Below are 26,694 nucleotides of genomic sequence, written 5' to 3'. Positions count from 1 at the left end.
AGACTTTATTGCATAGAATAGCATTAGTGCAATGCTATTTCCAAGTGGCAAACAAAAATTCAATAAACTGAATAAGAAAAAACACTGAATTCACATATTTTGACATGGGGAAAAGGAGAATCTAATAACTCCTCAAAAGACCTGATCACATAACTGCTGTTATATTTTATGGACAAATTACTAGTGAGAAATCTAATTTCAAAATCTCCTATGTATTTAAGAGGACTAAACACATAAAGATGGTTCACTGTATAAAGATTTATGGTAGAAGAAGAAAGGCTGTAACAGAAATATTATTAGCCATTAGAATTAAAACTGCATACTCTTTCTCAGTATTTGAGATAGAAAAATTATGCCATTGGGCACGAGTTGCTTCCCAAATATAATCTTCCCTAAAAGCCTGTGTATTTTGAAAAACAGAGCATCACACAATGCTGTTGGTTTGGGCACTTTGTGAAGACCTTTTATGTTTTTAACTGCACATACATTGCACACTGTAGTACACTGGAGCCTATATAATGGCTATGTGTATATATATATGCTTTCTACAGGAATCTGCTTAAACCAAATGTTGCCAATATTCATACTAACTTGAACAACACATTTGGAGAAATATTGCTAGGATAGTATTTTGAAAAGTGAATAAAACCAATTTTTGAATCTTAGGTTCAATTTTCAAGTGACTTTCAAGGCAAAATTGAGGCACGTAACGTTGGACCTTGGCTTTTATGTTTCTCCTGCATCAGTCTGGCCGCTCCCCCTTTTATTATTCATGTGCACAAGCCACAGGCTCCTGCTTGTGAAGCACAGGACAGCATGGCAGCTGGGCAACAAAGCAGCCACTGAGCTGGCCCAGCACGCAGACTCCAAGGTGCTGTAAAACTGTTAGGCAGCACTTGTTGGCTGGTCAGTACAACGTGTGGTATAGAAGGCTTCTAGGTGACACCCACAGAGAAACTTGTAAAGAAAACTTCAGCTAAGATCATGGATGACAGCAAAGGTAGAATCTGGGGCGGGGGGGGGGGGTGGGGGGGGGTGGGGAAGATCCATTAAAATGCATTATGGTTTTGTTATGAAGCCAATCCTAACTAAATGACTATTTCTTACTGCTTTAATAGCATATTAATGGCCCTGCACAGACCACATCCATTGAAAGCATATGGCTGAAAAGGGCATGGGAAGTACTGGACAATGCTCAGATTTCAAAGAAACAGCAACCACACAGAAATGTTCAGGCAGTGCAACATGAAGGCTCCATCACAAAATACCTTTTTCCTGACTACTTCTAGCACCACTCCTTAAAGACCTTGTTCCTAAAGAGTTACTGAAGATTTTTTGCTGAAAGATTTCCTAGTAACTTCAGTGGGAGCATGGTCCCTCTATCATCAAACCTGACTTTACAGAGCAGTTAAAAGAAAAAAAAAAAATATGCTGAGCATTCATGTAAAAGGTTTCTATGCAATGATAAGGAAAACAAAAAAAAAAAGTCACTATGCCACATAATGTTCCCTTTCCTCTGTTCCATTCACTGCCAACACACAAGACAAAATATATCATCTGCAACTCATTCAAAGCAATAGCCGAAGGCATCAGTGTAGGGATGTTAAAGGCCACCTGGTGTAAACATTTCTTTAAAGTCATACAATGTACAGTGCTCCTTTAAAATAGCTTAGTACAGAGGCAGATTTGGATGTCTGTAATATACGCCTGCTGTATAGAAAAAAATAAAATAAAAGAGGATGTTTGTTCACTGACTCAGACAATTTCCATGACATGCTGCATTATGACTGATGCTTCTTAGTAGGGTGTGCAAGGCAGCCTAGAGAAATTTAAAAACATGTGTTGTTTGTCTCAGAAATAAATGTAAGGGAATACTAATAAAAGCTGCACTATCTGAAATTAGGCTGAGCAGCTTAAATCCATTTTTCTGGAGGATATTCAGGAAGCTGGGACTGCCTGCAAAATAAAACTAATTTATTCCTACTATCTACTGCAAAGGAGTAGTTCATCTCCAGTACATCTTGTCTAGAACATAAGCCTCTTTATCCCAACATTAATCAGGTATCAATGTCCCTTTAGAAGTTCTACATATATTAAAAACTGAAAGTACGTGCGCTTTGGGTTCTTGAAATTATATTAAATGAAGGCAAATGACACGTCAAGACTGCTGTCCCCAAAGGCAAAAGAAAACCTGCTTTCATAGGCCACCAAGAAATCAAACCCACAGTGAAACATATCCCAGATTAGAGTGTGAATGTTTTCCAGATCTTAAACTTGGCGCAATTTAATCTATGCTCCCATATGTGAATAAAGGATATGAGACACAAAGATGTGTTTCAGTTTGTATCTCAGTTTCTATTAGCTTTGGAGCCGCGTAACCATGGGCATGACTTAGAGAAGGTCAGATCCTGTATCCCATTCACTACGTAGTGCTTTGGATTTCAATAAATATGATCTTACTTCATGTGGGTCAGAGCAGCACAGGTGCTCATGTTAAGGCACTAATTCAAGCAGCTAGATCCAAAGGGCACCCAAAGACAACTGAAAAGCGTGAACTGACTGTATACAAAGAACCAGGACTAAGGTCTGCCAGAGAGACAGAACAGAACCCCAGGTTTGTGAAAAAACTTCTCAATACAGCTGAAGTAAACAACCCCACCTAAACTCGTTTTGGAGTTAAAAACCTACACCTTGGTATTAGAAGGCACCTAGTTCAGGAAGTTGAAGCCTTTTCCCATGCTCCCATGCACTAACTTCCTTTGTAAACAAAAGTACAGATCAGCATAAAATACAAAAATATATATTTTAAGCAGTAGCAAAATTTGAGTAACAATTAGAAATTGCTCAAGGAAAGTGCCATATTATTACATGTGCACACATACACATTCCGTCTCAAAAAGGTATGACAGAGAATCAATAGCCTTAGAATTTCTACCTGTGTTAGTTGGCACGACAGCTATTACCTTCACTTCAGTAACCAGGACTGCTACCGGCTTGGCTTCCTTATCAAAAAGAAGTAAGCATTAGATATCACAGGCAGTGTTCAAGAAGGAAACATCGGCTTGCCAGACAGGGAAGAGGTTCATACACTCCCTCAGGAGGGAAGAGGTCCCAAGCTCACGCATTTCTACATTCACAAAGACCTGTAATTCTCCTCACGTGCAAAGAGCAGGTTTGGGTGTAAAAGTGCCTGCTGCTCTTCGCCGTCTGTCTCCCCGACCTACTTCAGCAAAGCACTTAAGCATACAAGGATGTGCTTAAAGTTAAGCAAGCACGTCAATTGTTTTGCTGGACTGAATGCATGTGCAGCCCACATCTCCTAAAAGCCTCTCCCACCAACCAACAACAGGAGTTGCACGCAGAGATGGCAGTCGGGGCCAACCAGCTAACGTGGCACAGACAGCAGTAAGTAGCTGCTTAGGGTTACGCCATTTAAATTGTCGACAAGACAACACCGCAAATGTAAGATATAAATGATGCCCCAGAGCAACATTTCTAGAAGACTTCCAAAAATCAGAAAAGGATCAAAGCAATCATCATCCTGCTGGCCATAAATATGCCAGTGGACACCAGCACTCTCACACAGAAAGAGAATTGGGTTTGCTTCTGAATAACCCCAGCAAAATGAAGTCTCAAACATAGACTCCATCTTTGATACACTTACAGTAAAAGCCTTTCAGAGTAAAATGCATGAGAACATCCTGAGGCCTTATTTTCAAACATGATTAGCTTATGAATTGGCAAAAAAATCCACCTAGCTTCTCTGTATCGATAAAAGATGACTGACAATTTTCTGGAGTGTTCAGCAGTTTGCGAATGCAGCACTTTTTGGCTCTTGGATCTGCTCTGAAGCCAGCTCCTTTTCATATTATTCCCCATGAGAGCATACAGCTAAATTCAGTATTAATGTTGTGTCATGGCTGCAGAACAGAACAAACCAAGCTCTATACCAAGCTCTGCTTACCAACAACCCAACAGAGAAGCAGCTAGTGTTTCAGAAAAGCACAGTAAACTAACATACATCCCTAAAAAAACAAAGCACAATTTAAAGTTGAGGGAAAAAGGAAGTAGGAACATAGAGCTAGGTTTGTATTTTCTGACTGCTTTCTTGGTAATTCTGTGCTTCTTCAGAAAATAACTTCAGTATGAAACTAACGCTTGGAAAGTTTTTCCAGCAGACACTTAAAGAAGTTTTCTGGCACAGCCAGAAATTCACCATATGGGCCAGCCCAGCTCTCCCTGAACGCAGCAGGAGTTTGGTCACTGTAATCGCTAAAGACAGGCTGGTATCTGAACATAAAACTTTCTTTGGATAATTTATGGAAACTTTAGATGTGAAACGTGATCAGTTTCCTTTTACAGCACCCAACTGCACAGCAAGTTTACATGAAGGACAAACAGCACACAGAACAAAGAGGCCAACGAAGAGTGCTGAAGCAAGGCTGGAGAACCACCTCGGTGGCAAAGACCGCAATCGCTTTCACAGAAGTCACAAGAGGTTATACTTTGCATTACTTCTGAATTGTAGCTTCTCACCGCTCTTCTCCCTGTTCAGAAAGATTAGTTAACACTAGTTAATGCACTTCCGAGAACTGACCAACAAATTAAGTTTCACAAAGAAAGCATTTTTAAAGGATGCACTAAACTCTGATGTAGATCTTGTCATACACTGCAAAATACTTCCCAGACCGGGTGTTTAAGCCTAGGCATTAACCTTTGCTCTTCTCCCAAAACGTCAAAATGTTCTCCGTATATTCAGGCAAATGCTTGGTGAAAGGCACACCTCCACAGACTTAATCTCAACTGTGAGACCCAATGTGCTCACAAACTTCAGTCAAACATTTTTAAAGTAATTTTTCCCCTACCTACAAAGCAACCCCCGTGACAAAGGAATTTGGATGTTTTACCTGGCAGGTTAGCGGCTATGACATTTAAGAGCTAGGTCTCTCATAACTGATGCTTTGTCTGTCACTATTACGTTTGGGAGCTTCAGCACCCTGAATTTGGGACTGCTCACCTCACTTAGCTCCTGCTCCTGTATTCTGCTCCCCTGTTCCCTGAAGAATTGCTACAGAGCCAAGACTAGAAGCCTGGAAAATCATATTCATTTCAAAAACATCAATGCATAGCAATTGCTCACAGAACAAATTTTTGCATAGGTTCTTTCCCACAGTTGGCTTTTTTGGTTTGGAGGTTTTCATTCCAACTAGGGACATGCAATTTCTTTTTTTTTTTTTTTTTTTTTTTTTTTAAGTAGTATTTTTTAACTGAAATGATATTCAGTTTCCTTTCAAGCCCCAAGATATTAAAAAAAAAAATAAAATAAAAGATGTAACTTTACAGGCCCGAATGCTTACCCAGCTGTGACACTCAACTAGCTCTGAACAAAGTCAGGTAAGAGAAGCAGCAGCCATGTGAATGTGCTCAGTAGGTGTGTGTATATTAACCCCGGCAGATCTCCTTGCTGGCACTGCTGTATTGGCATCCAAGCCAGTCCTTATACCTATGCCAGCTGTAGTATCTGCCACACAGATAAACTGCAGAGCATGAGGATTCCTTAGACATCTCCTCGCTCCGAACAGGCCATGAATTTGGCTGTCACCATTGCATAAAATATACACCTTGGGTCACTGACTATGAGAGTGATGGAAACTAACAGACCAAAATAAAAGGACATTCCTGTATTAGATAGGAAGGTGTTCTCTCAGGAGAGAACTCAGAATCACGTTGACCAATAGTATGCCTATGCTACACAATAGTAGGAATGGTGTCTTGTAAAACAGTATTTGAAACAATCTCTTTCTTAAGGTCAAAGGTTTCTATTGCAGCACTGAATATGTCACACAAATTTTAGTGTTTGAGAATATTAATTAGTATCTTTAAATTAATATTGATTAATTGAGAACTTATGGATACTAAATGTATTTACATAGAATAAAAATATTAACGCATGTGCTTTTATATGCAACTTTTTAATACACATATTCATTATCTAACAGCAGTCTTATAAAAAGACTAGGTCTTGAGCATTTCTCCTAGAAACTGAAGCATGTGGAAACTCCTTTTTGCCACAGATTCTAAGTGTTATATGTTTGCCTCAATCAAAAATTGCTTTACTTTGCTGAGCCACTAGGCCTTAAAACATGCTCTACATTAATGGACAGTGTAGTCACATCCGCTAGTTTCCTATTTTAGTTTAAAATTCTATGACTGATCAAACATTTCAGCCTACATAGAATAAATATGATCTTCATCTAGCTAAAGTAGTACACATCATAGCATATTTGGTTGTCTTTTGTCTTGTGCTAAAACAAACCAACATGAAGAAAATTGCCTACACAACTTTCTTATGCCTTATCTCAGACCAAGCCCAAATCCTTAATGTTTCAGCTGGCTGGTGTAATGAAAACCTCTCTAATATCTTCTCCAGCAGCTTGTAATCTTTCTTTGCTTTTCATTTTGCCCAAGAGCTCTGTATATCGTTGCCTTTCTCTAAAACACACTCTACACCAAAAAAAAACAAACCAACCCAACCCAGACAGCTTTGAAACAGTTTTTCCCATGTACATTTTTTGTACATAACTATAGAAATCAAAACACTTGCATTTTCTCCAGTGAAGGACTCATAGTTTAAACCAGAAACAGATGTAAAAGATACTTGAAAGATAATCATTAACTTGATAAATGAACCACAGTGAAGTTCTTTCTTCATTTTGTTGGGCCATATTGAAGCCAATTTATACAAGCTGACAAATAAGTTCTGACAATCCACACCAGCTGAGGAACCAATCCATTAGAACAGTAAACATATATATGGGAAAACATTACTATTTGTTACAAAAATTTGGAATGTCAATGTCCAAAAAGGTTGCAATTCAATGAAAAAAGTAAATTTCAGTCTGATGTGTCTTTGTCTTCACTAAAATTTGTCTTATTTCCACAAAAAGAAACTTTATTTTAAACTTCCAAATCACTGAGATCTGTTTGGAATGACTGACACTTACTAGGTTCATAATAGTCCACTACAGTCACTGAAGCATCTTGGATGTTTGCCACTTTGAAGTCTCTCACAGCTGGAATATCCACACAAACCTGTGTTTCATTTAGCTAGAAAAACAAGAGAAACATCCTGAGAAGCCAGGTGATGGTGGTTTCATGGAAGAGGTAAGGACTTCTAGCTCAGTGGTAGTTCATTTAATTTCTGAAGACTTGGAGTCAGGATGCATATAAAGTTGCTTACCTCATTTGTAGTAATTTTGGCCAAATTACAGACTTCTTGAAATGTCTGCCTTCTTATGTATGATTTTTAAGAGGCTTAATCTAGAAACCCCTTAAAAATATAACTGAGTTGTACCTATCCAGTCAGTCTCGCTAAAAAAACAGTGAAACTGTTAAATCAATGTGAATAGCAGATGTTAGTTTACCCAAAGAATACAATGTCTTTCCAAATTTAAACCAAACAATGGCAGAGTCAAGATTAACATCACTACAAACACATTTCTTGTTATTTTCAACTTACAGAGTCTAAATATAGATTGACTTTTCCATTGTCCTTTTCCATCTTCTTAAATGTATTGTCTAATAGAATGAAATCTGGTGACACAGAGAAACCACTGAGTAAGCCAACCTCCATGAGGACCATACCACTACTGGGAGCTGTGCTGGAACCCAAGTACCTTTTCAAAACACAGAGACAAAGGAACTTTTAGTAGAAAACCAGTAATCCACTCCAAAGAAACTGTTTGATCATTAAATCCCAACTATAGAAGCAATAACGCTTAAGAATACTTAAAAAACAAACGGAAAAAAATGCCAACAAGAACCTTTCTAACAATAAAGAGATAATAATTGATTTCTCTATTATTCTGCCTGATAATTTCAACCACATACACAAAAGCAGGTTTAGCACTGAGAAAACTACAGTACATAAATCGTATGAGAGACCACACTGACACCACTAGGAGCTTTTCATTGGCATCTATAAGTGCAGGCTTACATCACAAATGTGCAGGAAATATTGCAATTAAATACGTTATAAAAGAAGTAATTAAGAAATTGCTGTAGGAACTCTTGAACAGAAATATAAATATTTCCTATTATGGATGCATTGTTTTGCTTTTATTCATTTTTGGAGGATGAGATAAAGGTATACACCAAAAAAGTCTCCCAAATCTTTATATTTCCTTCATACAAATTGGTAGTTCCATTAATAGAGTCATCATCAGATTATTTCTCAAAGTTCCATTTTTAAAATGCATAGCTATGTTATTCATCCAGTTTTGGAAAAAGAAGATTTAATAAGTTGAGTTCCTTCTTTTTTCATACATGCTGCTTATCATTACATCTTCTTCCTATGTGAAAATCAGATGCTGTACTAAAAAGCTTTGCTCTGTTGAGCAAGCCTTACAATACTATGGTGCAAAACAGATCAAAATATATTTATGGTCTGTGCTACAGTGATACCTGCAAAAGATTATTACTTTAAATGAAGCAAATGGCAGAAGAGTTTCAACCTCTTGGCACAGAGGGTAAATGATCATTGTTGTACGAGAATAGAAGTTTCTCCAATCCTCATTTTAAAGGCTTGACAGTAGTTGAAAGTTATTAAACTAATTCTTTGTAGAGCTGGATGGTTTAAAAAAAAAGAGGGAAGACTTGCTTTCAAAGCAATGCTGTTAAGCCTGGCAGCATGGCTGATTAAATGCAGATATGACTTTGAAAGAAATACAGCACAATTGCTGACTTCAGTTGGCTCATGAGATTAGAAACAAATGAAACCATCTGTTGGATGATGTGCTGTGCCAAAGTAGCTGCTATTGAAAACAAATAACTGAATTGGAACTGGATGTAATTATTTCTGCATAATTACTAATAAGAGGGGAGGAAAATACCCAAGCTGCCTATCAAAATACCAACAGGTAACTAAACGCGCTTGGCATTGTCAAGAAGTGAGTAAGATATATCCCTAGAAATTATGAGGATCTGGCTGTCTTAACAAAGAAGAGAGACAGTCTTGAGGGGTGGCCCCTGGTATTGTCTCTTCAACTCCATGGTCTCTTTAAAAAGAAAAAAAAAAGTCACCATGCAAGAACGACCAGTAAAAGAAAGAAAGAAGACTTAAAACTTGTACTTGAAGAGAACTGAGAATGTTTTGAGTTAAATTTTATCTTTCAGCTCTTTCAGCAATGTAAGAGCTGTATGAGACCCTCTCATAAATAATGCAAAAGAGGAGAAAATACAACCAAGCTAGTGTACACAGAAAGCATAAACAAGACAGTGAGTAGAACCATCAGCTGTTTCCCAAGCCTGGAAATGGTATGCAGGCAACGAGACTGACCAAAGGAGACACTTTCAGCCCTGGGTATTTGACTCCCAGACAGTGAGTTAGCTTCTCTAACCAAGAATCAGTTCAATTTGAATGAGACAACATCTGCTCCAGTGTTGTCAAAAATGATACCTAGTTGAGATGACCGTGACCAATCACTAACAAGCTGGTGAAAAGGTGGAATATTCTGCAGATTAGAGAAAGAAAAAAAATTGTAAAGCTGCAGCCTCTGTTACCTGACTACACATACCCACAGCTAGCTAAACCGGTGGAGATTTCAGCAGTCTTTCTGTATTTGCCTGCTTTGGTTTCTCTACCAGAAAGCCACATCATGCTGTAAAGATTATAAGTAGACCAACCTGAAACTAATTAAAGAATTTGAGATAGATAATGCATATATTATATAAAATATATAAGCAGAAAAAAAAAAAAAAAGAGGATGACTAGTCTATCAAGCTAAGCAACCAGAGATGAAGTCTCAGCCTAAAGAACAGAAACACACTTACTAGAACTTATACCAGTTCACTTTCCATTACAAGAGTTGATGAATCTTAATGTTCCAAATATTCTCCTGGGGCAGTTTTATAATGCCACTAGATTTTCCCCTATCCTTTGAATACTTTGCAATTAAAACATCATCACCCTAGTGCCTTCCCAGAGAAATGGAGCCCTTCCTGTCTGTACTCCTGAGCCAAAGGTCTTAGCCAGAAAATCAGAATGCTCAGCCAAGACTTATCCCAGACCCAACATGTAAGCTCTTTACATGTCAGGAATTTGTGCTAGACTGTAGAAAGCTGCTGACACTTCACAGAAAACTTTAAAAGAGAACAAGCCCATTCTATTTCAAGAGCTCTCATGGATTCTAGTGTCCTTGCCCACCATCTGTATCACTGAATTTGTTACCAGAAACACATAAAAACCGGGCTCTGGCTTTGTGCCTGCTGGCTATTTCCCAAATTAACTCAATCCTCTCTGTGCTAAAATCATATCCACTATAGCTGATTACTTGTATAATGGTGTCACCTAGAGGCTCCATCTCCAGTCACATCTTCCTTGTGGTAGGCTGAGCATAAAAACAGTTCCAGGCATATGGTGTTTAAAGTTTAAATAAATAACAAAAAGAGGATGTGGAGGAAATGAATGTAAGAGTAATCACGGTAGATCAGGTGGTACTTTGCAAATCTTGCATTTGCATTTACAAGGAACCCATCAAAATGTCACAAGACGAAAACAGTGTTTCTAGAGGAAGTATTCACAGATTAAATCCTAAAATACAAAGAATGTAGTCATCTCAACATCCTTCTAGATAATAAAAGGTAGAAGACTAAACCCACAAATATATAGATACAATGTCCTATAGGGTTTACCGTCAAATAAGCAGTGCTCTTAACTACAATAAGTGCATACTGAAGAAACTGCCAGAGAACAAACATCTTCATGTATTTCAAAGAAATACATGTTTAAACACTCTCTCAGCAATTAAAAATGAGGCAGCAAAGCAGTCAAAGAAACAACCTGATTTAATGGCTGGCTGACCTAGGAATATGCAATATGACTGTTCATCGTCACCTGTTCTCATCTAATGCAAATTCTATCCAGGTAACATCTTGTGGCTGTTCTGTGGTCTCTGACATGATACTTCAGCAGTCTCAGCTCAGTTCTTAGTAGGTATTTACAGAACAAGAAACATCATCCCAGATGGACCCCCGTCCTCCCGCCTGTCTTATTCAGCAGAAATAGCATCAGCCTGGCTGGAAAACTCATCACCTCTTTCAAATCTAGAGCGATGCTTGCATTATATTACATTACCATATTCATAAGACATACCGGTAAATGAAAGACCACAAAGATACTTGCACAATAAGACAAAACCCCAGCTGAATTTATCATAAATTTATATGACTTTGAATTTATCAAAATATGGATTTTGGCTCCTGCCAAAATTGTTCTGAGCAAAGTTTATTAACAGAGATGACCAAAGAATGATTACTTCTATTCCATGGTGCTTTCAGCACTTCAGAACTTCCTTCTCTCTTCACAAAAAAAATAGATCTACTTCTAGATCAAAAGCAAAGCATTCTATTCATGAAAGGTAAGAGTAATGGGCAGTTGTCACAGTCTGCTACCAGAAGTTAGAATGTGGAAGACATCGGTTCAGTTTTCAAGTCTGTCCACAGTTCTCCATATAGCTAAGAAGCACTTGCACCAAAGAAGCCTTTGAGCATTTTCTTGTATTTCACACAAACACTGCCATGCACCTCAGATATTTAGGGTACCACAACCTTTATGCATACCAGTAGAAGATATCACCTGGCCAGCAACAATTTTGCACAAAAGATCTACTTATTGACTTAGGAATTGCTTCTTAGTTTAACTACTGCTGGTTTTACAAAGCAATTTCTTTATTCTCTTTAGTTATATGTTTATATCCCATACATTGGTAAATCCATACAAACAAATGGGTAGTTAAGCTGATTTTAAATCATTTAAAAGATGTACAGACAAAGAGGTGTATGAGATGCTTCAACAAAATTACCTACCTTGTGCACACATTCAAGGTCAAATGGTTTTTATCATCTTTATCATCCTTTACATCAACATTCAAGTCAAAGGCTTCTTGTTTTCGGACAGACCTGAGCCTCTGACCGGTGTGTTTTGTGTTGTAAATAATATTGAGCTGTGGATTGCAAGTAGAGACATTAGGTTACATATTTAAAGCGAATCTGTGTGGTTAAAACACTTCGGTTCCTAACACTATAGTGCCAGGGGAGTGCTCACAGGAGACAGGATATACATGGCCTTCTATATGACAGTCACACACACGAGATTCTTAGGAATTCTCCGAAAGAACTATCCCTTCTGAAGACTTCGTAATGCAGCAGAGAACCAATATAATTAGCAGGACACAACTGAGGCAAACACAAGGGAGCTGTAGGAGAACCAGTAATTTTCTCCCTAGTTGCCTGCTGGTTTATAATGTGTGCAGCTACTTCCTGACAGTGAAATGGGATGAATAAAGGGAAACTTCAGAGAGCAACACCCACTGGGTTAAAAAAGACAGGCTGTATATGAAAGCAGAGCAAGAGCAAATACATAGCATATGTACAGAATTTGTCTTCAGTCTTCATTTCACAGCATTCATACACACAAAACAGATGAGGAATAGCACGGTACTCCAAGCTCAGAACAACAGTTTCCTTGCAGTTAAGTAAGCAGTTTCATCACCTTGTTCATCTGTGCAAAGACAAAGCTACGGTCTTCAGTCCACCCCAAGGACAGAGCTCTCACCCCCTGTGCTCAACAATGCCAAGCTCTGCTAAGCGAGCCAAGAAGTATGGCAGGATGTCCAGTGCAGGACAGTGACATTAATATAAAATAAGCTCATCTGCTAGGCACAGTTTGAAGAGTTTCCAATTCTTCTAGTGTAGACGTGCATAAGATCCTTGAAACGGTTGTAGAAGAGTGGCAAAATCAGAAGCCCTTAAAAGAGGTCTGAATAATTAGGAGATAGCCTGATTATCTCAATATCCTATAAAATTGTCAAGAGCCAAAGCAGAAATGCTGCAGCTGGAATAGAGCCCACCAATCAGCACTCTCACATTACCAGCCATGACAGAATATTATGCAGTAAAAAACCAGGCTGTACTGCCTACAGAACTGAATTTGATGAGGTAAAGAAACAGCTGAATTATTACCTGCAGTGTTTCTTTAAAACTGCCTTAGTACCAGACTAGAGGATGACAAGGGTGACCATTAAATGTATCTATACAGGATGCAGAAAATAGGGTGAATCCTGATCTAATAAAGTTTGCTGATTATACCAATTTATTTGAGGTAGCAAAGACAAGATTACTGCAAAGAGTTGCAGAATGAAAGAAATTTTACGTACATAATAATGGGGTTTGAACTGATTACTACTGGATCTGTTAACCATTTAAGAAATGGTAAATTAGATGAAAATTCAGACGTAAACAGTGAAGTTGGAAGAAGGACACAGTAAAGGTCTATAGACTAATGACCTGCATTGGGAAAGATGAATGAATAGAAAACAGTTTTTCATGCAATGCAAGATTAAATTGCGGAATTCCTTCCCACAAGATGCTGTAGATACTAAACTGTACAAGCATTCAAGGGCAAAATAGACAACTTCATGGAACCAAAATTTTCTGAGCCCACAGAAACTATCTTCAGCTGAAGGTCTCAAATAATACAGGGTACGAGGTAGAAGACAGTCAGGTAATGTATTACATGTATTTATCTTATTATACTTTCTCCTGAGCATCCACTTCTGGCTGTTGTGGAAAACAGAACACTGGGCTAGACTGAGCTTTGCTCTGACCCAACACAGTCACTCTTACACCTTCTATCAAAATACAAGAACACGTGCAGCAGACTCAAGCCGAGAAAGGTACTGCTTCTTCATGCAATACACCATTAGCTGCAGAACTACTTGCCATAAGAAGCTGTGGTTGTTAAAAGTTAAGAAATACTTTAAAAGTTACATATTTATGGAAGAAAAAAAGAACCTACCAAGAAACCACCTACCCAGCCATAGAAAGCACACAGAGATGAACTGTGGATTGGGAAGGCCCCGTATAGCAAATTGATGAAAGGCAAGAGGGCATAGCATTGAGATATCTCTTCATGCTTGCCCTGTTCTAGTAGCCTTCATTGGTCATCCTCTCTCTACTGGTCCCTACGGGATACAGGATAATGAATAGGATCAGTTGCCTCAACACATCTGCTCTAGCCTACTTCTGTACTTACACTCCATAAAAGACAGAAAAAATGAAATTTAACTTTGAGAAAACATTCTAATGTGCTTCAGGCTAACTAACACCTGATGCGATGTTAATGGTAACTGCAGCATCCCTTTGCTGTGGCACAAATGGGACACCACCTCTGACAGAGGACAAGAGAATGGGTTGCAGACTCAGCACTTCAGTGTGATGAATCAGAAAGCTCAACTTTCAAAACCCTAGAATGACAAAATTGAATACAAGAAACTAAGAAAATATTTACTATCAAAGAATAGTTGACATTACTTGGCAAAATTGTGATTCTCACCAACAGTAAGTTTGCACAGTTTTCACATACAAACTAATATTCATCATCTGTTCCCTTTGTCATCAAGATAAAACACATGGCAGGGCAGAGGGAGGAATCTTCTTTGATTTTGGTAGAAAAAGAAAACCAGAAAGTAGCTCAAATAACTCCCCTTGCAAGACCCCAACATGTATTTTGCTTGGCTAGGGATAAAGGGAATGAAGAGTGCCTCTGGAAAGCCATAGTCCCTTCACAACAGTTTCTGGCAGCTAATGGAAAACTGTCAGTCCAAATTTAAAGGTATAACAGGGGGCTGTCCAAGTTATAGGTTAGCAAGTCGGTTATAGGCTAGCAAGTCTGTGCAAACAGGAGTCTTTAATTTCTGATTTTTGCTTTTGCTGCTACATCTTTCATTCCTTGATATGAAAGTTATGCTCTTTCTTTCAATCCACACACACAATTCCTGTTGCCCTGCCTTGCATCACTGAATTTAGCATGCTGTATGAATACAGAGCCAGTCCTGTACAGGCATTCAGGACAACCATCGTGCAACAGCGAAGACTTATCCTGTAAAACTACTCTGCAGGAGAAGGCAGTACCAAGGATGAAGCCAATCTAGAAAGCCTGCCAGTTAAAGGCATGCAGAAATTTTGGTGAAGACAAGCTGGCGGTGCCTCAATGATATGTCATCACAGAAACAAAGCTGTTTTAACTTTTGCCAGAAAAAGCTAATGAATGGGAATTTACTGCCAATGAAGGATGTCTGAAACCACATACTGAACAGGTCAATCAGCTAGTATTTTCATGGAATAAATTATTGCTGTTATAGTCTGACTTTCCCTTCCCGATTTCTCATGACAAGGAAGGAAAAATCTTTTTCAAAACAGAGTTTAAATTAAAGCCTCCTTCTTTATACACTCTTACTATACCAGTAGGGACAAAAACTAGCATTAAATCAATGAAACAAGCAACTGCATTTCTTCTCAACCCTTTTAAGAAGCAGCTGCCAAAGCTAGAGGCAGATCTGGTCCAGTCTCGTCACGCTGCAACCAGTTCTGGTGAGAGGCCCAAGAAGAGAAAACTAAAAGCTAATTTTCTGCATGGGACAGATGCTTTTAACAGTATCTGACCCAATCAACTGCACCAGGTTTCAAAAAAGTGACTCATTTATAATACTCTAATCGACTTCTCTTTCCCTATCCTTTTTGTTTTTCAACTAGCAGCACAAATGTGCTTGACTGAGGGCATGAATTCAGTGAAATCATCTCCAATATTTTTCTGCCCCTTTTTGACTACTTAGTATCCACTCAAACTGTAATGGAGAAATATGTGTGCGTTTCACAGTGTACCTTTTCCAGTACCATTACACTGATTAACGTTCAGCCTAAGTCCGGTACAAATACACTGAGTGGAAAAAACTGTCAGATTCTCAGTGATGAGTAACAGGTTTTTTCCTCATTCTCTCTCTATACACTACCAAGAGATCAAGGAGATCTCGTTCACCCATCCACTTTGCCCATACCCATCCTCCTTGAGCCTTCCAACCCTCTCCCTCATTGCTAGTCCTGGATTTCAGCTGTATTCTTCCTTCTAGAAAGCATGGGCCATGCCAAATTTTTGAGGCATTTGCCAAGCCCAGCAGACAGCAGAGAGGTATTTCTTCCATGACTTTCAGCAGGCCACCTAGGGAAGACTGCTTCTTTGACTCCTTTCTCTGGAAAGTGCCTTTCGTATACCCTAAACCTACAATCATCCTTTCTTTCTTTCCTCTTGCAGAGAAAGTGTCTTAGGTCTTCCGTGGAATGTGCTCACATAATGAAGGGATAAGCTAGGAGACTCTGTTGACAGCAGGATCATAAAGCTACACATAAACGTCTGCTTTTGCAATTATACTATCCAAAATAAATACATTTTATGTGATCCTGCAGGGTCAAGAGTGAATGCATTGCCAACTTGCACACACAGATAGTGAGATTTCACAAGATATAAGGTGGGGTTGTGGGTTTTTTTCTAAGAATCCATTCTGTTGGGAAAGCAGCCTTTTCCATTAATGGACCAAATCTTGTGTTCTGTGATATTTAAATGAATTACTGTTTTGACACGCCATATTTGGCCAGAAAGTCAAATCCCAGAACAGTGAATCTCACCACTGTACTTTGGCAGGCCTAAGACAATGAAACCCAGCTGAAGGAATGTGATCGCAATGTCACATGCTATCTGATTTATTACATGTGACCTAGATCTAGCTTGTATCTGGGAAAAAGATCAATCTCATTCAAATGACATCAGTGCTCTTTCAGAATACCAGACCTACCAAAGGAAGCAGAAGGCAAGAACCGACCTGAGCAAAGAAAAGGTTTTGGAGAAGCTACTACAGAGTGTTAAGTACAGTATTTTGAATCAAGTCACAGCATCTCTGACTCAAAGCTGCAGGAAAAAAGGCGACAGCACAGTGACCTAAGCATAGAAGATAATCTGGCAATGGTTTCCGAACACCAGTTACTTGGGAGCATATTTGTATGTTCATACAACAAACCAGGAACTTTAACCATGGAGTCAACTACTGGTTATTCTGGGTGGAGGACTTCTGCTCAGTCCTCACCAGACACACTGGTTTGGATGTGAAATTTTCCTGCTGGCAAAAACATAATTGGAACCAACGTGCTTCCACAAAAGGCATTCATTTTAACAAATCGGCATCTTCCAGCAAGAAACAATTTGCTGAAAAGTTTTTGATCTGCTTGCCTGGCAAATAACTTGTCTTAATATCAGGGAAAATTTCTCAACAACGATTAAGGTTAAGTAGCCCTAACTGTTCTGGAACCCTACTTTGTTGCATTCCACATACACACACACTGTAACCACAGATGTGTGAATGCAGTCCTGCTGAGATGTTCATTCCTATCTGGGCCTGCAGGTCTGAATCTAAGCTATACTCTGAAACTTTTGAACTTTGCTGTAAACTTCATTTGCACTTCTGGGAATTAATAAACATGGGTCATGATTTACGGCACTGCGGGTTTTGCAGACTGGTGCTGAATGAATGAGGCGTATCTCTAGCTGCTGTTCACTGCTGATAAGCAGCTCTGAAGGTTTCTTCGCAAAGGTCTTTTATCAAAAGCATATTTACCAACCATCACCATGCTTTTTTGTTTCCCAGACACATAAGAACACCAAAGTGAAGGTCAGGTTGGAAGGAACTTGAGATGGAGTCTGACCTGGCATAAAACTCTGAGATGATTAAAAGCAGCCCAAGTTCAGTTTTCCCAAGTACAGCTAGAAGGAGTCTAGTAGGAATTCTCTGCTTTTGTGATACGCTCAGCAATTGTGAGTTTATCTATATACTTCAAATAAAATGAGTCTCTCATGCTTAGAGGCTAGTATTTCTGTACTACCCATAGCTTTTCAGAAGCCATCTTTTTCACCTGTGTGGTTCTAAGCCACTATCATGGACAGGACGGCAGGGAAGAGACACCCATTAGTGGCCATATCAAATCAGACCCAACACTGTCGTCTTCTCACATTATATTTGTCATAGGGTTAGAGAAAATCTTGGAGGCAGAACAAGATTTCCTGTTATCAGGAAAGAGCAAGCACCTGAAAAGGCTGTTTACAGTTTCCTAGTTCTAAATAGAGTATGAGCTGATCCCAGCTTAATTTGTTTAAATGTAAATAAAGATGTTTGAATTCATACTACCAAAAGAGTCTTTCACAGGACAGGCGGAGAGGGGACCACTATACCTCCTTCCATCCCTCACCACGCCCCCACTTCTGGCTGATGCTAAGCATCTATTACTGCTGGCAGTTTGCAGGATCCTTTGACTCAGTCGTTCATGCTATTTGAGAACAGTGTAAAAATTGCTGGAGATTCTGGCTGTAACAGTCTTTTATTTTTTAACTTTCACAACATTGTTGTATTGTGCTTCAAGAAAAGGAAAATAATGCTAATAACTAGCAGTGTAATCTTGTTCTGTACTGATCTGTGCCTTACCATGCTTTACCACAGGTTCTCAATGAGGCACTCCTGCCTGGTCCACATGCCTTTTTTTTAACTCTGACCTTCGTGCCTGCCAATGTATCACTGCAGTGCTTTGTCTTACAGATGGACACTGCATTTCTGCAGGTGGGCAGGGCTGTTTCGATATGGTCCATGAAGTGCCCCAGAACTGTCAATCATCCAGCAGTATTAAAAAGTCCAGGCCATTAAACATAAACAATCACATGAATATGTCCATTCACAATATTTGGTTCAGAGCATTCTTCAATTAGTGAAGTACTTTGGTAGTGATTTGAGACATTTCAGAAGATTGTTCTTATTAGCATGTTTGATAAAGCTCCAAAACACACCTTCCTTATAGAGAGCATATTTTTAGCAAGAATAACTGCACTGTGTACCTGAAAGACAGCAAATCCTACTCCTTGCGCTGCCACTGTAATTGTCATTGGTTGTGCAGGGGCAATCTGAAAGAAAGATAAGCAAAACAGTATTTTCAAAGTACTTTCAGTTAGACTTTACAAAAGTATTCCTCGCTTTCTACAGTACCTCCTTGGTCTGAAGCAGAAAACGGTTTTGAGTATCAATTGAAAATGTTTCTGGCATTTTCAAAGAAGGTGCTGTCACTGTCACATCCATTTCTGTTTTGCTTGCAGTAGTGAGAGTTGCGAATAGACTCAAGGCTTGCAGAGCCACCACCGTGTCCTGTTGAGAGAAACAAATCCTGCATTGAAGAAGCCGTCTGCACAGAGAAGTTCCTGTTCATTGGCCATGCCTCGGGGACCTCACAGTTCCTGCATTATCCCATTTGTTGTTTATGCTGGAGTCTTCATGCAGCCACCTCCACACCTCCACTGGGATTCCGCTGGTATGAAGGATCCCAGCACAGAAGAGGGATGGCAACACAGGACAAGTTAGCTACTGTGACATACAATGGAGAATGAACTGGGAGCCAGCTAAGGAAGTTCTCCTCTTGTGCACGCTATGTGGAAGACCTGACATGGTGGTAGACACAACAGTCAGAATCAAATACCATGTGAAGAGTGAAGAGAAAGCCAATGAGGAAAGCAATCTGCTTTCTAGATTTATTTGGTGACTATGCATTAAATATCCAATACTGCACAGGAGTTATTCAGGGTACCTGACCACTGAAGCAAAAGCTACAGGTCTGAAAAAATATTAACATTTATTAAAAAAATAGCCTGAAATGAGTTTTTATCATACCCCTGGAAACAATTTCAAAGGTATTCAGCCCATTTTTTAAACTCTATATTTGAACTAAAGGTTTTGTGCAATTGTTTAACCACTGCAGAATATGTTTATAAACACAGTATCATATATCTATACGTAATTTTTTCTTTTCTTTGTGTATGATTGCAGGCTTAGCTCTCCAAGTTTTGAATACAAGAGGCAGTTTTTGAATATTTGGTCCATCACAGTTTAGTGAATGATAATTTTAACATCCACTGTTTTCTAGAAAAAAAAATTATGTCTCTAACGCTTCTCAGGGATTTTTGCTGTTATGTAATTCATTTTGCACCTATTTTTAACCAGTGACAGTGAAGGAATTGGCTTGCAGGCTCAGCATACAGAGGTGGTTTGTTTATTCTTAGGTCACTTCTAGTAACAAAATGCTAACATAACAGAAGCTTTGATGAGCTATGACATGGTGATTGTGCCATACCTTAAGGTGCCACTATGTGCTGCCTATTCACTCTAAACGATTAGAAACCACTCTCCTTCCCATGCCCCATCCTTGTCTGAGATGACCTGCTTCACTGATTTCTTAAAATCCAGAAAGATCAGCTGATTAGCAGCAGTGCCAAAGTTGCTGGTGCGCTGAACCACTACAGCTGAGATCCCAACTCCAGTGCTTAACATGGTGTGAATGAAGATACAACTAATGGGCTACAAAAACATTCAATAGTCTGGAGTAAGTGGCTGACTTTTTCAGTAGGAGGCTAATATTTACCCTGAAATAGTATCTTCAAGTACTTCTTTGCATCTGAATGACTCTGCCCTTACTCAGCCCACTCACATGTCAGTTTGTGATGAAGATACACAGCTTGGAAGCCCAAACTGAAAAAACTTCTTTCACACTGAAGGGAATGAAACTACAGTGACCTATCAGATCTGTATATCTGATCTATCTTACAGACCTAAGGGGCTCTAAGATCTTGTTGGAGAATCTGATCTTAATCAACTGAAAGCAGAAATACGCTTGCCCTTACCTAAGCTGTGAAAACCAAGGAATACTGTGAAGCGCTTTTTCCAAGTCCTTACAATTACATTTCTCACATTTACATTTCTCACCCTAAATTCAGAGTTCAAAATATCTAGAAATGCTATCTGACATTGCTGAACATGACTTCAGAGCTCTTCCACATCCTAGGCTCAAAAGACTCCCAGAAACACAGGTGAAAAACAAGAAGGCAAAGAACCACCTGCAGAGAAGATAAATGTTCCCCTTGGCATGCTCTAAAGCAGGAGGCATACCCAAGACTTTTCACCAGGACATATTCACATCTGAAACATAAGGTACACAGCTCAGTATGACAATGCTGTGTCAAATACACAACCTGAAAAGTTAGGAAATATGGTCTCAAGCCAGACTCACAGGCCCACCCCTCTTGCCCAGCAACACAGGCTTTGCAGAATTTGCTACTCTTTCCTACCCTTTAAAACTACATTCATATATATGCTACTTTTTGTGTGAATTGTATTCCTATATATATGAAACATGTACATTTTATGCCCAAACATTGAAAGTATTATAAAGCAAAATATACTGATTGCAAATCAAGAGTAAACTATACCATGTATACAAATTGCAAGAAGTTATCCTAATTTACAAAACATCACACATGCAACAGATTACTTTCCTACTTACTGTTTAAAAATATATTAAGTTTCTAATGCAATAAACTCATGGAAGGAAACACTTCAAATATTTTTTTTTTTAAGCAATCTTAGAAGTTAACGAAAAGTATGGAGTCATTTCCATAAATTAAAAGAAGGCATCTGGAGAGACACTGTAGTAATTCTGAAATCAAAATAGCTTAGACCATAGAAGAACAAAAGGATTAAATTCATTTCTCAACTTCACCCTCAAGGGTAAATGGTACGCTGCTGGATTTTCAAACTTTACCAGTAAAAATTGTTTCTGAAGAATACAGAAAAGCTTTTTCAACTCATTTAGTGCTTCAATCAGCCTCTTCAAATAATAAGCAAGGATTAATGCATCAGGAAAATACTAGAACCTCTGGGCAACTAAGCTGGTTCTTAAATTGCATTTTATTTAGTAGAACTAATTTCAATTAATATGAACAATCATTTGAAAATAATGAAGGATGGCCTGTACAGCTTGGTACTAGGCAGCACAATGAAATGTGACATTTTACTGTGACCAGCATTTGCAGTTAATTTAAAAGCTAGTTTAAACTAATGCAATCCAAAGGACTATACACATTTTCTGGATGCCGGCACAGCTTACAAGATGTGGTTTCAAGAACATGGAAACCTCCTGGAGATAATGAAGATCTTCCAAATTTCATGGCCCATCAAAAATCTATGCAATAATGAGGACAAAGTACATTATTAAGTTAAGACCAACTGCCAACAAAGGCACTAGGATGAGCTGTTTCTCTAAAACCTACTCCCCTTTATTATCTTAGTTAATAGCCTTTCAGGAGTTTAAGGACCCACATATGGAAAGAATAGAAAGAGGTTCCTCTCCTTGGGAAGAAAGTAAGCAGAGATATTTATCATACTTGCTTGGAAAATCTGATTAATTATTTTTCCACTGGCATCACTTCTTCTTCTTAATTTAAGATTTTCTGTTATATTTTATACAACCAAGGTGACCCTCTAATTCTGTTTTTTATTACACATGCCAATATACTAAAATTGGTAGTCCAGGTTTAAGATGCTAATAACATAAAGAATGCAAGCTTGCACATAACAGAGGCTGTTACAGCAAAACAAAATTCAGTAATGATCACGTAAAAAAACCAAATGGTCTCTTTTTCTTTTTTTTTTTCCCTTTTTTTTTTTTTGTATTAAATATATAGTGCTTATTTAGAAAGTATAATGAAACTCCTCGAGACAAGCTATTACCTGAGTAGAAGAAAATCCCCCAAGGTGATTTCTTTGCTGACTTAACCATTTCATAATAGGGATGCCCTCTGCTAATCTGTCTTGATGAAAGTGTGAGAGCAGAGCATATGCTGCAAGTTCAATATCGATGGACCGTGGCTGCCATGAATCAGAAATTTCAGAAGCAGGTGTTATCCAGAAACGAAATTCTCCTGCAAAAGGAACCAACAATAACCTCAGATCCACAAACTGAAGTCTTTGAACTTCTGGGAAAGACTTTCCTGGGAAAGGGAAATCTCTTAATTAATGTCTACATATGGGATCTAGCAAGCTTCTTTAAAAGTGTTAATGTTTAGGCACATGTCCTGTAAAGGACTGACTGAAGCACTTCATCAGCAGTGGCTGAACTCAGCTACAAAAAAAGCTGGACTCCAAATAGTCACTCCCATTGATTTCAGTGAACTTTACATTGATCCTTTTGTCATCAGTCCGAAGTGCTCACATAAAGGGGCCCTTGTGAAAAGGCCACCTCATTGCTGGGGTGCTACTTTCTCTTCCAGACTAGCATCTTGAGCAGCACAGCTGCTCACTAGGCTCATTCTTGAGTCAAGTCTTCTAAAAAAGTGACTTCCTCCCTTATCAAAAGTGACTGTCTGAAAGACCTAACTCGGTAAACACAGAGGGACACCCAGAAGGCTCCATTTCTAGGCTACAACATTAATCCCTTCAGATTTTTCAAGAGGACAGTTACTATTATGAGCCAAAAAAACCTTCCATTTCTTATACTCCATATAGCCTGTCCTTTCCCCAGAACAGGGGAAAAAGCTGAGTCATGCTGAACTCAGAATTTAAATATAATGAGACAATTATAATGAGAGATTTCCTACAGGAAATGCAACAGACCTCTGCACTGTCTTACAGAAAGTCCAATCTTTCAGTTCTTCATTACAATACTGATTTTAACTAGTTGCCTCCCAACACCCTCCTGATCTACTCAAACCACTTTGGAATAGCTAACCTCATCCACCTCTCTTTAACCAGGCTGATCTTACAGTTGCACATAACACCACAGGAAAACTTGACAAGTCATGTTCTTCAACAGCATCATGGTACTCCCATCAGGAACACGGTGACTGAGACTGAAAGGCCTAGCTTTGTTGTGAATTGTCATTCATTTACGGACACTTTTCATTACGGCTGTCTTGGAAGTTCTCCACTTATTCTCTGTATCATACTCAAAACATTTGAATTCAAAAGGGTTCTCTTCATCTCTAATTCTATACAAAGTTGTAGATATATGATAGGTGGTTTTAAATTTGACAAAAATCCATCTATACAACTGTATAAGATAGTTGTGCAATACCTTGGTGTTCTGCTCTCTGGTTCAGTAAATTCAGGGCCTCCTTTGCTTTTGTACTTTTTGCCCAGGACAACGCATATGTAACAAGTGCCAAAGTGTAATTATCCGAAATGCCTTCTTCTAGTTTATCTTCTAGAAAGTTTGTAGCACTCTTGATGACATAAGCATGCTGGAAACAAAGATCATAATGAGGAAAGTACAGTAAATAAATATATATATTGAAATATTAAAATTTAAAAGAAAAATTTGTACAGAAACAGAAACATTACTATCACCAAACAACAAAGAAATACTGAAAATCTCTTCCAGAGTCACAGGCACAAATCTCAAAGGCAAGCCTTTTGATCTGGCACTGTCCTTTATGAATGTGAGTAATCTTAATTAAATCAACTGGAATGACTTAACATCCTAAGGATAGTTCCCGCCATAAATTTCTTTGTAAGTTCTTGGACTAAAGCCATGACAATGTTCTTGCTAAAAGCAACTGCCTTTAGATTTTTGCAAAGGCACATAAAATTGAAGGGTCTAACAGCACAACTTTATATTGTCTCTGGTAGATAAGGGAAGTTGAACAAAATCAGGTCAAATTTTGTCTCTGTTCAGATGTCCCTCTATTGCCTTAAACTACCAAGCGTTTTCCAGGTACTCTGACAATTTATGAAGCATTTCAGTAACAAGGAATTCTATTTATGAATTCCATTACCTGTTTATCTGGGAATCCTAGGAGGGATGACATGATATAAGCTGTGAGAGTGACTGGATTATTGGCACCTCCTTGAAGATCACTGTGTAACACTTTCCCAGGCTCATTAAATTCTCCATTTAATTTCTGATGCCGGACAATCCATTTAGCTGTATCCACAAGTACGTCTTGGTCAATATCTATGAATGGACGAGCTTGAAGGAAACATCTTAATACAAAAGCTGATAACCTTGGAGAAAAGATTAAGTAAGTATCACAAAATTAGCAACGTATTACAGCTTTTTCTGTTTAAGATGATATAAGAATACAGTGATGCATACTACATGGTCTACACACATCTCCCAAGCACAGAGGAAAATATATGCCTCACCCAGACAAGCAAGTAGATTAAGCTTAACCCTCAAAAAAATGAGGTTATGTCCTTGTTCCTAAAGACCACCCCTTTAACAGCTGTTATGTTTAAAAAACAAATACAGAGTATAGACTCCAAGTCTGCCAGCACATGTACATCTTTATTCAAATGTTGCTCTCCTGCCTTCTGCTGCTAGGCTAAAGCGGCAAAAATCAGTTTACAAAGTAACATAGTTATGAGCATGATGTTAATTATCATGATCATTCCTGTAACGATACCATTGAAACAGCCTTTTTTATCTTATTATTAACAATGCCAAATCCTGCTTTGACTCCCTTCTTTGCCAAACATGTATTCACGTAACCTGTCACTGCACTATTTAAGTACCACAGTTGCCAGTACAAATAAATTATCTTCATTTTCCAATCCATCAGTTCTGAGTCAAAGGCAAACCCTGCTGATGTCAACCAAAGACGCTCAATGACTCCAGGAGGAGTGACTCAATCAGTGGCACAGTAACCGGGATAGTTCTATTTAAAGTCAGAAGTGCGCACTGAAATGCTTAAGTGTATTTACACTAACCGACACCGGTTAGCTGAACAAAGAGCTAGAACTTGTCTCTTTGTCATCTGCCTAGCTTCCACTACGGTGCTCACTATGCTTCTCAGGGTAACATTCAGCACTTGGAAGGCTTTTTCAGCTGTATTTACAGTCTCAAAAAAAGGAGGTATGTGCAAGGTAAGTATGAAAGATTTTTACCACCACTAACTGTTCACCCCCTAGGAAATGCCTCAATCAGTCTTCAGCCTCCAGTACGGAAAGAACTGAAAATCTGTTTGACGCAATGATGATCACATAGCCCTAAATGGTTTCAGTCAACTGCAAGAGTAAGTCATTTAATTATTATTCTTCATTCCTTTGAGGAAAGCAACACAAAAATTTTCAGACCAAGCTAGTCCCCTGGCTAAAGTAATTCCTCATTCATCTTTTGTGAAATGAAAAAGTCTTGCCCTAATAATGGCTTTGACAGCACGTTAACCAGCGGGATGACCTTAGAGTTGGCCTAAACACCTAATGAAAACCAGGCAGAAGGCTAATACAACTGGAAATTTTTACCAGCTTCACAAAAAAATTTTAGTCGCAGGGAAAGTATCTAAAATACTCAAATTCTACAGTGAATCTGGCAGAACTACTTACCACGTGCTCCCAGAGGGATCTTCATTTCCAAAGGCACTAAACGAGCCATCATCCCTCTGGAAAAGCAGCTCTCTTTGGTAGCCTGAAGTGGAAAAGCAGAGATGGGTATTGAACACTTCCCTCTCATGACAGTTCCAGCACAAACTGCCTGCTCATCTGAAGCGAGGCACTTTCTAAGGGTGAGAAGGGCAGAACCTGAGCTTGTATTTCATAAAAAATGTCCCAAACATGTAGCAACACACAAAACTGCAAGGAAGATGATGAGAAAGTGGGCAGCAGTAACACTAAGGATCCATCTATAAAAGCAGAACCAGAAGCTCCCATTCCCACTCATCTGCCACCCAAACACGACAGCTCAGTGCAGAGAGACATGCTCCCACGTAACTCGGTGGCTTCAGGAGTGCAGCAGCAAGCGCAGAGCGGAGTAGCAGCTATAGTTGAATGCTTCATTGCTTTGGGGAGCTGGAGTTATATGTGCCTACAGAAGCACTCTATCTTTCCAGCAGAAGGAAGCACAAGCGAAAATGAAGTCTTTTGCAACTGGAAGGGCAAGGGTACAGCAAAGCTACAAATGCTGCTACAAAGCAGACCCTTTCAGCAGCTTGCTTTTGTGAAATCAAAG

At 38.9% G+C, this 26,694-nt stretch overlaps 1 protein-coding gene across 1 annotated transcript in view; it reads right to left on the bottom strand.

Moving 5' to 3' along the window:
* Positions 1-1,017: 1,017 nt before the first annotated feature.
* CD109 (CD109 molecule) overlaps positions 1,018-26,694 on the bottom strand; it is an 81,793-nt gene continuing 56,116 nt past the window's right edge. The window contains exons 24-33 of the mRNA XM_055811019.1: positions 26,073-26,154; positions 24,524-24,752; positions 23,824-23,989; positions 22,482-22,672; positions 18,915-19,070; positions 18,767-18,832; positions 11,866-12,002; positions 7,520-7,676; positions 7,005-7,107; positions 1,018-4,547 (exon numbers count right to left, since the gene is read on the bottom strand). Coding sequence (XP_055666994.1) covers positions 4,357-4,547; positions 7,005-7,107; positions 7,520-7,676; positions 11,866-12,002; positions 18,767-18,832; positions 18,915-19,070; positions 22,482-22,672; positions 23,824-23,989; positions 24,524-24,752; positions 26,073-26,154 — 1,478 coding nt within the window. The 3' untranslated portion in view covers positions 1,018-4,356. The remainder of the gene's footprint in view (positions 4,548-7,004; positions 7,108-7,519; positions 7,677-11,865; positions 12,003-18,766; positions 18,833-18,914; positions 19,071-22,481; positions 22,673-23,823; positions 23,990-24,523; positions 24,753-26,072; positions 26,155-26,694) is intronic.

The sequence above is a fragment of the Falco peregrinus genome, chromosome 7, assembly GCF_023634155.1.
Source record: "Falco peregrinus isolate bFalPer1 chromosome 7, bFalPer1.pri, whole genome shotgun sequence".
Lineage (NCBI taxonomy): Eukaryota > Metazoa > Chordata > Aves > Falconiformes > Falconidae > Falco > Falco peregrinus.
Note: the sequence above shows the minus strand (reverse complement) of the source record. Positions and strands in the feature narration are given on the sequence as shown.